Below are 14,483 nucleotides of genomic sequence, written 5' to 3' on the forward strand. Positions count from 1 at the left end.
GAAAGGAGTATGAGCATACCTCTAAAGACAGGTATTTCCTGCTATTAAAAAGACCTATAGTGCACACCCTCTATTTCTTGATGGATATAGGCAGACTTTTAAAATTGCATTTGCCTGATGAATAGTATAAAAGCAGGATGCAGGATGCTCTGTTGGATTTTTTGCTGTCTTGGGAAAATATAATTAACATGCCCTACTTTCAGACAGGTAACTAAAACGTGACAACTTTGTGGACACCACTCTCTGAAGTCTTAATCAGATTCTCTTTGAAAATAGGAACATGCATTTTGTTTGTAAAACTCACCTTTGAGACATCAGACAGATGGTGTTTAGTCTTCTTTTCAGGAAGTAGTTCAGTCTGGAACACAACAAAGATTTCAAGGCAAGGTTTCACCTTTCGCGTAAGCAAGAACGTCTCCTCTTCTTGCTCTGTATCCTTAACCTCAAAGAATCATTTCTTTCTACTGCGATTTTACTAGCGGAACTAACAACTTGGCAAACTACACCCACCTTGTACAACAAGTACAATCTCATCATACCAGTGGAGTTCTACCCATGACAAAAGGTTATCCTGTCACTTCAGTATATACAGCTTGGTCGTTATCTTTGAGAATGGGATTTTTGGTTGTTTTGCTCATTTTTCAGATATCATAAATGACAAAATTGTTAACTGTTTAAGCTGGAGATTCTTCCAATCCATTGTATCGTTCTTTGCTTTTATTCAGATCGGTTTCTTCAAATGGAAATTTGGTGACAAACGACGCAGCATCCACTACATTAGGTGAAACAAAATTGTGGATTATTTCTAATTCTATGTTTAAGCTGGTAGAAAAAGAGTAAAAATGATTGCTATATTCCAAGTAAACTTGTGCTACCACAGGTTTAAATCCAGTTTTTAACAGCATTTGGTAATTGTGGCATTATTTTAATGAAGAAACCCTGCAAATACAAACACTTTAAAAGTTTCCTACAAAACATAAAGTAACTAACTTTCTAATATTATTATTCCACCAGAGCACTTGATTCTTTAATAACTATTAAAGAAATCTAGTTCCTGTAAAAAAATTCATACTATCATGGCTCATCTTCTCAGTCTTGCACAGTAAACTGGTTTTGTACAAGTGAATTAATGACAGTTATTCCCCTTGCTTCTAAACTATAAATACATATGTGGTTTGACCTGAAAAAATAATATTCTCCTGGGAGATTATGTAATAATTTAATTGAACTCAGTATTCCTTTTCAACGAATATGAGAATTATATTTTCACACATTCTTAGAAAAGCACAAAGATTAATCACTGTCTGAAAAATCTCCACATTTATATATATTTGCATATTTGTACATACATAAATATGTGCACAATTATAAGAGGAAAAAAAAAAAAAGAAAAACCATACAAAATGGCAATGACACCATAAAAATCATTTATAAAGTTTTAAAGTCAAGGGTTCCCTATTTCTGTCTGACTGCACTTGAAGGGATATACTGCTTGGATATGATAGAAAGAAGCAGCTTTTGAATGGCACATTTATTTGAAGATTTTGTATTTTCACCCTTTGCTCTCATTTGTTATACCTGCTCGTGATTTAATGCATTTCTTTCATGATGCAGTGTGGTAGTTTACAATTCATGAAATCAAAATCAACATCATAAGATTAATTCATAGATCCATTTGACTCCTCTCCTCTCCTCTCCTCTCCTCTCCTCTCCTCTCCTCTCCTCTCCTCTCCTCTCCTCTCCTCTCCTCTCCTCTCCTCTCCTCTCCTCTCCTCTCCTCTCCTCTCCTCTCCTCTCCTCTCCTCTCCTCTCAGGAAGGATGCTTTCAAAGAAAGTCTCCAACTATACAGCTTTCCCAAATCAATGAGGAACAATTCAGATTTCCATATTTAATGCTTTAGTTTTGGACCACAAAAATTCTTTAAAATTATGCTGATCTTTAGTAAATTTAGCTACCTAGTCGTATTTCTAACTTTTATGACAGGTAGCTGTGATACTCGAGAACTAAAATCCAAGCTGATCTGCTCCTCTTCCATTTCAATGTGGAATTTTCAGGGAAGAACACAAATGTCTTTCATGTTCTTCTGTGCGACAGCTCACTTTCAGTTTTCATACTGTAATTTCATTAGCTAAATAAACTATGAATTTTCTTTTTTCTTTTCATGATTTAATTTCCAAAATCACAGGATTTCAAGAAATGATTTTTACTTTGCCATCTAATGAAAATTTGCCATAACAGGAAAAAAAAAAAAAAAACCCAAACACAACAAACACAAAAGGATATGTTACATCAGCCAATAATGACAACACTTTATCTTTAGCTTCTTTATTTAAAATCAATTTATATATCAGTTAATTTCATCCGTAAGAAACTGTTCTCTGATAAAATCCCTTTGTAATGGACTGACAAACCCCTAGCTATTTTCATTTAAGAAAATAATACACCTATGCCCCACAAATCATGATGGAGTTTAAACAAAAGTATGTCTCTCTTTACTGTATAATGAAGACATCATAAAAGTATATCACAAAACTATAGAAAATTCAGAAAAAAATACAGAAAAATATAAGTTCATTATGGGTTTTGCCTTAATCCAAAATTATTTACTGGAACTAAAATAATAAAAAATGCTTTTTAATATAAATAAATACATGTTTTTTATAGATGAAACATATCTGAAATATGATTTTTTCCTGTTTCAAAATTTCAAACTATGCAAAAATTCAAAATGATGGGCTAAGTTGGCAAAAAAAGTTGGTTACAAGAGTCTTTATTTTGCAAACTATACAGAAACAGTAAAAAAGAAAATGCAATATACTTTTCAGTATCACATAGGATAAACATTAGATTTTGTATTTAGTGTGTAAAAATTAATTCAAATAATAAACTGATTTTCCTTTTAATTACTGATGGGAAACCAGTAGTCCAGTTTTGAAATCATACAACCTGTAGTGTTACATTATACAGGTCAAGTCAACTTTCACAACTTTATTGTGGGCAGAAAGCAACAGATGTGATATGGAGATGGTGGAGTCCCAAAATGTCTACACAATTAATTAACATGCTAACATAAATACAGTGATTAAAGAAATTTTCTCTACAGTCAAATCTTAAGTGCTACTCTACACAATAATTATGATCTAATCCACCTGGTAGTTACATAACAATAGGAAAAAAAATAATCCATTTTCTTCATTCCAGCAGCAGTACCTATACTGGCATTAATTTGGTAATTGGGTGTGCTTAGCTATTGCCTAACAACCTATACTGGTATGCATGCCAAAATCTCTCTATCTCTATTTTGCAAGGCACCTTTACAATAATTTCGCTAAGTTTCTGCACTAGTAACAGAAAACATGAATTAAGATAAGGATGCAAAACTATTTCCTGAATTAAGAAAATAAAAAGTATAATTATGTACTTTTTAAAAATTACATTGGGGCAACTGTCAATACTCTGAAATACAGTCATATATAAAGATAATATAATTTTATGCAAATTTTTCCCCATGTTAAATATTTTATGGTAATCTGATTAGAGAGAAACACAGAAAAACACCAAAGGGTGAAGTCATGTTTGAGTAAACAGCCATAAAGTCTAGACAACCTTGACATGAAAAAAAGATAATAAAAAAAAGGTAGGTCAAGAAAATGTTTAATTTACAGAATTAGTGCTTGTCCATGAGACTGCTTTTGAAAGATCCTTTCAAGAACTGTTACTTTTTCTCCTTACCTTTAATTAATTAAAGGCTGGTTATGCATCATTTTTTTTCTCCTGCGCCATGTTTTTGTTGCATTTAGTAGGCAACTTACAAAGCCTGCTATGCCTGACAGAATTAAAGTTACAGTAAGTGTCCCAAAAAGGACATGCGCAGTTCTGGGTAAGGGCAAATATCTTTCACTGAAGTTTTTAAAAGACTGGTTTTATAGTGTATTTTCTACATTTATATCATTTATATGTTCAGTAGCACGTAACATTTTCTTCTTCAGGCTACACTTCCAATGTGTTTTCTTCAACACAAAGGCATTTAAAAACTCAAAAGCACATAATATAATTATTCTTATTTAAACAAAAAAGTCTATGACTCCAGCTGCAATGTTTGAAATAATCATACAAAATATACACATTTGTTAGAATCCTTTTGATCTTGAAGAGCAAAGGGATTTTATGAAATGTCATATTGTGAAATTCAGAAAGGTATAATTAATTGACCCTCTTAATTTCATCAAATGTATCCATCGTGATCATCGTCGTCATCTACATCATCATCTCCTTCATCTTCATCATCATCATCAATTTCATCTTCATCATTCATTATTTCATCATCATCCTCTTCATCATCTGTCCAGTCATGGAAATCACCAGAAGCAAAATCACCTGACGTCTCTAAATCAATAGCTAAAAAGGCATGATAGTTATACAAGAGACACACAAACTACATCGTGTGTTCATAGAATAATATGTACCATATTTATAGTGTAATATTCATAGGTATCCAAAAGAGATACAAAATATTTAGTTTCGGGAAAATTACTTATTTTTAAGAAAACTTTCACATAGAATATAACGTAATTGCACAATAAAGTTTTTTGGTGTTTTTTTTTTGTTTGTTTGTTTGGTTTGGTTTTTTTGGTTTTTTTTTTGTTTGTTTTTTGTTTTGTTTTGTTTGTTTTTGTTTTCTGTCTTACAGGAACTCCACATCAGCAGAGATGAATTTCTCAGTTTTAACAAATGGAGATGAATGTTATGGATATATAATATATATATATATATATATATATTATACATAATAAGCGCTAGAAAAGTAAAGAATAGAGAGAGAGATTCAAGTCCTACTTATGGTTCATAATAAGGACTAGTGACAAAATAGAAGTTTGTTTCCGAGTTCTTATGTATAATCTTTAACTACCTAGAACTGTACAATTACTCAGAAAATATCCTGGATTAGATGGAAAATAGGCCTGAACAGGTATGTCAATTGCTATGACACTGGTATGTGTTTAATTTATCCAATATTTTAGGCCATGCTCCTCTGCAAAGGAAGGAAAATGAAGAAATCCAAGGCTTTAATTGCCATTTTTGATGTCTTGGAGATCAAATAAAGGTGGTATGGTAATTTCTGGATTTAGCAGGGCTTTTTAGGGGAAAAAGGGAATAAGTAATGTTTTAAAACCTTTTGTGAATTCCTTACAACAAAATGAAAAATCTAGCATGCTGATTACCCAAAGAGATGTCACGAAGCATTTTAGGGTTTGTCTAGTACTGTTATAGGTAATTAATTTTCCCTATGTTTATCTACACAATGCAAAGCACATATACGAGGTCAGTTAACAAATGACATAGTAATAGCAGTTGCGAAGAATAATAAAGTAATAAAAATCACTAATTATATTTACATCAAAATCCATGTACTTGCATTCCATGCATCTTCTCTGTGAAGAAATTCAGCCCGGTTGTCAATCAAAGCACATAACATCTCTAAACCAAATCCATAGAAGTTTATAAACTTACCACATTCTGCCACACCATTTGTTCTGGATCCTGTTACTTCATTGCCATATCTGTCAACACACCAACACTGCCCTACACTTCCATGGCACTGACTTGGCTTGTAATATCCATCTTCATCACATAAGGGTATGTACTGCCCTGGAATATATGAATATCAAATATGGACAATAATAAATGCCTCTTGACCAATATAACAATTACAGCAGAAAATAAATACCTTTTGCTATTTCCTTATTCCAGATTCTCCACTGACCAGTTTACTTTCTACTGCCAGATTCAGTTAAGCAGCAGTGACTGATATGCAACAAAAAACAGTGCATACCAGCTTTGGACTGGTTAGTCTTGCTTAAAATTTTTCATTGATCCTGTGATATTCCTTATTCCTTGAATGTCTCTGTTGAGAATACTATGACATGCTAGGGAAAGGGCACAAAGCTCACAGCTGTGAATTGGATATTTTATAATCACTGGAGTGCAAAAAAAGTCTGAATAATAAGGATCAGGCTTCCTGGAATAACAAGCTGTCTGCTACCAGGTTTAGTTGCAACTTTAATTTTATATTTATCTATATAATACCCATCTAGTCGCCCACTTGTATTTACTCAACCACAGAAGACAGGTGCAGCATAGTGCAGCAATTCTCAAAACAATAAATTAGGGAAAAAATGAAAATCACTGATTTTGCACTTTGCATGAAAATACTGAGGCTAATTAGATTTTAAGCCATACAGGTTCTCCACCAGGAGTAGCAGTGTTATACTTCTATGACTTTTGTTACTGGTATTCCACATCAGAACATCATGCAGTTCACTGGGATTTAAAGAGTTAAAGCTCCAGTTCCATGGACTGTTGATATTTTCAGGTACCTGGTTCTGAGAAGAACTACATCTCTCAGAAGACTTTCAATGTTCTGTTTCCATCTTCTCTTCAGACTGAAGAATGAAACTGCTCAGGAGTCATGAGATTGACCCTTCTTTCTGCTTGTCTCTGTGGTATGTGCTCCCTAGCCATCTTGCCGTCAGTACTAAAGTAAAACCATTGGTTTTGGACACTCTCTCATTTTATTTATTAGCTTCAATCCCAATTATATTGTATTATGTTATCTCACATTCCACTATCATATTTAGTAAATTAGTTTTCTCCCTTAGTTCATTGCTGCAGGTTTTTTTTCAGGCCCATTCTCCATTTCTCCCCTTTTTCCCTTCACTCTCTCCCAGGGTGTTGGTCGGTGGGTTCCTCTAAACCATTAGTCAAGGAATTGGGTCCAATCAGCCCAAAAACCAGTGACAACTAGAGACACAGTCATGGACTTATTTAGTAAGGCACTGGCTTTTCTAAGGTTCGTTTCTAATTTGGAAAGAAAGACATCTTTTTAAAAGAAAGATGAAAAATGGGCACACAGTACTGTACAAAACATTTAGAAGTATACAGAAACCACCCTTAGCAGAAATATAGTTTTGACTACTTTGGGTCAAACCTTTTATTGCAGCTTTCACACTGAGGCTAGGAGCAAAACGGAGATCTTACATTTTAGTGATATTAATACATTATAAACTGATTAACAACAAAGATTCCAATTACTTAAAGAAGAATACAAGTAAAGGATCAGCAGAGACACTAATTTAGGAGTGCCTTTGACTCTCCCCTCTATAACCATAAAAACATACTTTCTATTTGGTTAATAGAACAGACATTATATCTTTCGGTAGGTATGGTAATAAAACTAAGTTTAATAGCTTTCGAAAACTTCATAAATTTCGTTACTAGAATTTACTGTTCTCTATCTTTGTTGGATTAATATTGATTTTATGTTGCTGTTTCTCTAGGACTATTTATGTAAGCAATAAAACCTTCAAAAGAATGATCTATGGCTCACCTAGGAGCTTCTTTCCTCCTTGCTGCTTCTGAATGTTGCTGAGTTCTGTCTGGCAAGGTGGGTCTAAAATGACATGAAAAATGTTGAACACATTACACCGTATCTAGGAAGAAAAGCAGTGACTAGGTTTTCATGTTTTGCTACATTCTTTAAATGCTGATCTTAAAAAACAAACAGATTTTGAGTTAGCAGTTGCATTTTAAACTCTAAAAGAAAAGAATTAATCCAGCTTGCCACAGCTCTGGAATTAGGAAACCAAGCACAGACATGGATTGGAGCAGAAAGCAACTACCAGTTAACCCAGATGTAAGAGAACATTTGGCCACCAGTATCGACAACTGAAGAATGTTGTAATGAAACAGTAACTCTATCATACCCTACTTCGTCAGTCTAGAGAACTCTGTGCGACTGTGAAGAAACAGGACAGCTCTTGAAATTCTTACCCTTTTGTCTCTGTTAGAAGTCATGTTCAAATTTTGTGCTTCAAATATGATGTTAACTAAATAAGAATTTTCTTCACTGAAATTTGCCAGATTCAGGTTCTATTGCAACAATTAAAGACAGAATTCCATGGGTATGAAGCTCCTTTTTTAGCAATCTAGCTTAAAACTGTGACTAAACTTCAGATAAGAGGTGGAAGAGGTAATAAGTTTTCCATTGTTCAGAGCTATATCTCTGAATCATTTGATTTTCTACTAAAGCCAGAGTATGTTCTAGGAATGGGAAGGAAATAAGACACAAATACATTTCCATTGTTGCTGAATAAATAAGTGAAGCTAAACCAGTGAAGTACTGATCTTTGAACTGAGATATTGCATACTATATCACACCACTTGCATAAAGGTATTTCTCATTCTGAATCAGTATTAATGATAGTGGGTTTGCTCACATGTGTGTCTTTACCTTAAAGTGTTCCCAGACCATATTCTGATAACATCTCCACTAAAATATCACATGCTATTAATTTCATTTTCCATTTTAAGAATCTTTGATTATTTGCAATACATCTTTGCTATGCAATTTATTCAAGGCTTCCTCATGAAACTACTTCTGTCCAAGCACAGAGAAAATAGAAACTAAGTTACTTTCAGATCAGTAAAATCAGCTTAGCTTTGGACATGCCAGCAAAAGATGCCCTGTGACCACAAATCAGTCACTGTGTAAAGTAACAAAAAACAAAAACAAACAAACAAACCCCCCCCCCCAAAAAAAAAAAAAAACACCAAAAAAACTAAACCACTCCAGTGGTCAGTTGGTCGAAGTCCAAAGCAGCCTTTCTTGACTGAATTCCACCAGGGGAAAACGAGAATTCTCATCATGTAGTCAACAGAGGAAAAAAAAATGGGACACAGCTGGGAGAAGTACAGGATGCACAGAAGGGTGTAGGACTGACAAAAATATAATATCCAAAGAAATCTTTCTTGTGGGAATGCTGCAACACTAGTGATAAATATATAGAGTAATTGGATCAAAAATAAATTTATAGTCAACGTTTGGCATAGCCTGGATATACCAATAGGCTTTTGATGCTATTAATGACATCTTATCTAACAGAATAAATATAAACTGCAAGACATCAATAACCAGTCATTAAGATCCACTTATTAATTTGTCTTGGCTTTATAGTTTAAATGCTCTTTGCGTATCTCTGTCATGGTTTTGTAATTTTGCTATCAGTATTCCACATCATAACATCATGTAAAGCATGGATAATTTTACCGAATGTGCAGCTCACAGTAGAAGACTACATATCCCAGAGAACATCACGGTCAGGGATAAGTCACGGGACAAGGACACCATATAATCTCACTTCGGGGCTGGACTTTCTCTCTTGAATCATCGGAGCCATGGGGGAGCATTCCAGCTGTTTTGCCTAGAGCTTACAGTAGGCCTCTCAGTTTTGGTAGTCACTCCCTCCTATTTCGCTTGATTCATTAGCCTTAATTTCAATTATTTTGTATTATATTGTGTTATCCCGTATTTCGATATAGTATTTAGTAAATAAGTGTGCCTCCTTAGATTGTTGCTGCTGTTTTTTTTTTCCTTTTCCCTTTTTCCCTTTCCCTTTGGGCCAGCAGCCCTGTGGGCCAGCTGCCCCCCTGTCACGGGCGCAGGTAGATTTTCAGTTAACCCGTGACAATTTCATACACTTAAAGACACATAAAATTTTAGACTGCTCTCAACTCTAGTGGGCTGTATTAAATCTACGGTGATTCCTTTTAGAGTTAGGAACTTAAAAGTAGGCTCTAATTCTGAAATACCACTCACAGGAGTATCAGTACCAGAACAAAATTCAAGGAATTCCTTTCCAGATAATCAGGAAATTTTCTGTGTATCCCCTTGACAACAACTGGAACCTAGCAGCTTTTGGTGGGTATTGTGTTTTCAGGCTTTAAAGTATATGCTGAAGTCACATGGAGTTACATACTTCTTGGTGTAAGAAGTGCTTTGATGAGAATCTTGTTCATAATTATGTCAGAAATATGCAGCTTTGGTTTACAAAAAGAGGTAAATTCACAGAGCAATGGGAGGAACATTGATAGATTTGTCAAAGAATGTCTACAATACTTAACAGTAATGCCTCAAGGAGCTGCTGCTCAAATACTGAGCCTCCAGCTTTCAGATTATCTTATTCAATTACAAAACATTTTCCTTGTACTGAGTAGATAATATTTTGCAGAGCCCCTAGTTAAACATTAAAGTTTTCATGTTGTGTCTTGTCTCCACTTGAAGTCAAGTATATATAATTAACCATCGACAACAGAGGCTCTAGCTAAAGACATTTGAAGTGGTTAATACTGCAGTTCAAGAAACATTCCTGGGGACCTCATTTATATAGCCTACATTACATGTTTATCTTGAACCACCTATAATCATATTTAACACCCTGCAGTATCAAGAGACTGATGCAACAAAAAGAAATCACAATATTTAGCAGTATTCTGCAAGACAAACTATTTTTTAGGTCACATAGTAGTTTTTAATTCCTGATAAGCAGAAGAGCCTGTAGGAAAAAGACATGCAAGATAAATGCTAGACTAATAGAGCCATACTGAGACCTGTAGTAAATAAATACTTATGTTTCAAGTATTAATATTTCCAGTAAAAGTGGGTACTCTCCTACTCTATTTTCAAGGAACAAAGCAAAAAAAACAAAACAACAACAATAACAAAAAACCCCAAACAACAACAACGCAATAAATAAATAAATAAATCACCAGCTTATAATAAAAAGTACTAGAAGAAATAACCAACATGTAAAAAGTCCAACAGTGAAGTGCTGAAGTGCCTCAGTATTTAGACAAGAAGAGAAGTGTTAAACAGAAGTGTTTTCCTAGGGCAAGGACTTAGGAATATAAGTTCTGAAGCACTTGTATCAATTTTAGTTGAAACTGGAGGTCAAGAGGGACAAAAGCATGAGGGAAGACAGCAGTGCACTAGCAAAGTCCAGATTTCGAAGTACTGCAGAAATGCTGAGCTGCACTTACAGTGGGATAAGGCCAAGAAAAAATGCAATATGCATCACTGAGCCGTATGTAAGAAACTAGTAGGACTGCTTTTACAGGAAGAGCAAGATAGATTTGAGTGCCATAAGAAATTGCTTGTATTGACTAGATGTGAGTACAGTGCAGTAATGGGTCTAGTGTACTTTAACTCACTATAATAAACCTCAAGCAAAAAGGAAGCACAAAGAATTGCAAGTAATTGTCTGATCCCAACAGACATGAACTGATAAATTAAAATGAGAGAGCAAGAGGCATTCTCAAATGATGACTTCAGCAAAGATTATGAATTTTAAAAACAGTAAAATGGAATTTCTATCCCAGTGTATAATTAAATACATTTTGTATTCACTTAAAACTGGGTTGATACTTCTGTAAAATTATGTACCCAGAAAACACCTAGTAAGTTCAGTGAATAAGACAGTTGCCTTCATGACCGGAAGCCTTCTACTAATCTCATCTTACTGTAGTGAACATCAGAAAGAAAACACTAAATTTCTCTACTTACCCACTTCCTTACTATCTACAGCAAAGGCCTAGTAAAAGACCATATTTGTATTATTCGTTGAGGTAAAAAGATAGTCAATTAAAAGACGCTACAATGCTATAAACAGTGATTAGAGAATTCACATAAGTCATATACACTACGAAGTATTCATTAGTCTGATTTGGGGGGTTTTGTTTGTTTATTTTAAAGACAATCAAACAAAACACTCCATGTTCTTTACTTAAGAACAACTTTGATAATGTAATGTTTTATTGACTAATTTATGGTAGGAATGCACTACTTATAACAATGAATATTATTCTAGAATAAAGTAAGCAAGGCGCTTAGAGGATTTTTAACTTCTTAGTGGTAAAATTACCAAAGAAAAGAAGGCAGTTACTATACATCTAAAGAAGTGCAGCTTTATTTTTGCTCAAATTTACACAGCTAGTGTATGTTACATCTTTATTTCTACAGAAATTAGAGCCAAAGCAGAGATAGTGAGTGTCAATGGGAATTTATTGTGGAAGTTTTAAAAGCATAAGTAAGATATATATTTAAAAAAAAAAAAAATTTCAAAAAGATTAACAGTTTTTGAAATTTTTCACCACATCATCTGTCTTACCTCCTCTATAGTCAGTATATGCAGAGATTTGGATCTGAGTTGCTTTTTATCCCTTTGAAAATCTCCCTCATAATAGCAAGAAAATTGAATGGGCAATTCTGTCCAGTTTCAGCCAATGTTTACTGAATAAACTCTGTAATTCCACACAACTAGTTTGAATATATAACTTATGTGATGACTCAGAGAAAACTAAAATTGTTTTATGATACTCAAAAATCAGTACTTATATGCTGTGTTTATTTGTTTAAACAAATTAAATCAGGACATTAAAAACGGATAAAAAGATTCTTCCAGGCAGTGAAAATCAACTGTTATTAGGTTCAAATGACTGAAAAAAAACTTAATCCATAATGTTAATTCAGTTATTGTAACAGGCTTACAAAATAAAACATTAAGATGCCCTGCTTATCTTATAACATAGGCAAAGTAGATTGGGAAAGAACCAAAGTAAGTAATTTTATTCTTTATTTTGGTCTCCTTCCTCTTTCTAAATACTGGAAGTTGGCACATAAAACAATATTTGCTGTAAACGCTTTTGGCACTCCTTTGTACTGGAATTTTCATCAAACTTTTCTGTTTAGCTTTTATGTCTATTTTTTTTACCCCTTCTTTTCTAGGCATTCATAATAGATCAAAAATCTGTACACAGATTCACAGTATGGCATGTATGGCATGTAAAGAACTTTTAGTTCACCATAATAATCTTCCTATGTTAAAGAAAAGATGGAGCACTACAGTAAGATAAGTCATACAAATATGCGGGCTGTTCTCATATTTTACCTTGCTGTCTTTGAAAGCAGTAGCACCACTCATTGTTAGATATCAAACTATCCTTGTATGTGTCACAAGAATTGAAGAATGCCCTTGTGCATGGCTCATTCTTGTCAAGGTAAATGCTTCCAAGTTCTGACTGGTCCAGCAACAGGTCGTAGTTCGTATCAAGCCTGTTGAACATCCAGCCAAGGGAGTCTTTGCAAATTGGCAGAATGCTGGTATCAAATCCTAGGAGCCAAAAATAAAAATAAAAATAAATCAGATAACAGGAAAGATAAAGAAAGTGCTGAGCTCAGCCACAACAAAAGCATGCTGTATCACAGAAATTGCTCCAGTGCTACAAGGATACAGTACATAAGCAGTGTATGCCATTGAAATCCCATGTATAAATTACACTTTATCTTCATTTAAAAAAATCATTAAGTTAATCTGTTTAAAATGAATCCAGTCATCAGCCTCAAAGCAGTTAGAAATATGAGCCTTCTTGTCAAATATCACACTTACAGCATGTGTAGTATGTACAGTAATGAACAATCTACAATTTCCCAGAAAATAATTTTTGTTGAAGAATTTTAGTGATGTTATATGTCAGGAGAGCAAAGCAAAGCTGAAGTGGCATGCAAAGTTCACAAAACTAAGAAAATACTAAATACAAAGCAACTTACTGAAGTATACTTGCTTGTTCCTATAATGTATATTCAGCTGAATAAAAAAGGAACTTCATACTGTCTCAACAATGCCTAGAAAGTTCTGATATTCTAGCTTTATCTGATGCACTGTACATCTCAGGGGAGGCATGCAAAAGGGGACTAAGAGCAGCCCGCTTCCAGTATTAGATTGACCTGTACAGCTTGCTTAAGCTCTTCCTTGGTAATAGGGCCACCAGGAAGAGGTTGAATTAATTATTCCTGTAGCCTGATCTCAGATTTCATGTACTCTATCAGCTGTAAAGTACAAGCAGGCTTGCATATGGACATGGAGGGGAAATGAACTGATGGGCCTCTCACATGGATGTGAGCTGCATTTAACACAGATTTTTTCCGATTTCTGTGCCATGGGTTCTGCCATGGTGAACATGGTGATGCACTTGACTGTACATCCTAATGGACAACAAGATTTAGCAGATTACAAAAAGATTTTACTGCATGGTTTTTCAGCTAAAACCAGGGAATGAAAAGATGAGATGTGACTGTGGCTATAGAGAAGTTGATGTGAGAGTTCCAGCTACCGTACAGAAATTCCCAGCTTCTACTACAGTTAAAATCAAGCTGTTGCTCTGAAAACAATAAAGAAATATGAGAGATAGCTATATACTTCTAAAACAAGTCAAATAGGAGAATTCAGAAACCTGACTTAGAAATCAATTTATTTTTCTTTGGATATATATGCATGCAGGAACATGCAGGCTGTGGCAGAACAACCATTTCACAAAGGCAAATGCCAAACCACATAAACCCCTTCTCCCTAAATATGTTAATAAATGATGCCTTTTGCTTGAGTTAATCCTGCTCCCTGTTGGCTTGTTGCATTCACTGTTATTTCTGCTTGACAAGAAAAAGAAAAAAAACATTACAAGCCTTTTGGTACTGATTACATTGACACTTAACCATGAAGCATCCAAGAAACGGACAGTCTTCCTTACTCTCCAGATTCTGTTCTGACAAAACACGTAGACAAAAAAATCTTAATTTTCTGTGAACGATGGT

General features: G+C 34.3%; 1 protein-coding gene across 1 annotated transcript in view; it reads right to left on the reverse strand.

The window, feature by feature from the left end:
• Positions 1 to 2,310: 2,310 nt before the first annotated feature.
• The window catches only part of SPOCK3 (SPARC (osteonectin), cwcv and kazal like domains proteoglycan 3), a 133,849-nt gene continuing 121,676 nt past the window's right edge, over positions 2,311 to 14,483 (reverse strand). The window contains exons 8-11 of the mRNA XM_085544828.1: positions 12,784 to 13,005; positions 7,389 to 7,451; positions 5,513 to 5,650; positions 2,311 to 4,399 (exon numbers count right to left, since the gene is read on the reverse strand). Coding sequence (XP_085400954.1) covers positions 4,227 to 4,399; positions 5,513 to 5,650; positions 7,389 to 7,451; positions 12,784 to 13,005 — 596 coding nt within the window. The 3' untranslated portion in view covers positions 2,311 to 4,226. The remainder of the gene's footprint in view (positions 4,400 to 5,512; positions 5,651 to 7,388; positions 7,452 to 12,783; positions 13,006 to 14,483) is intronic.

The sequence above is a fragment of the Coturnix japonica genome, chromosome 4 (genome assembly GCF_054131305.1).
Source record: "Coturnix japonica strain WE chromosome 4, WE-NBRP24, whole genome shotgun sequence".
Taxonomy (NCBI): Eukaryota; Metazoa; Chordata; class Aves; order Galliformes; family Phasianidae; genus Coturnix; species Coturnix japonica.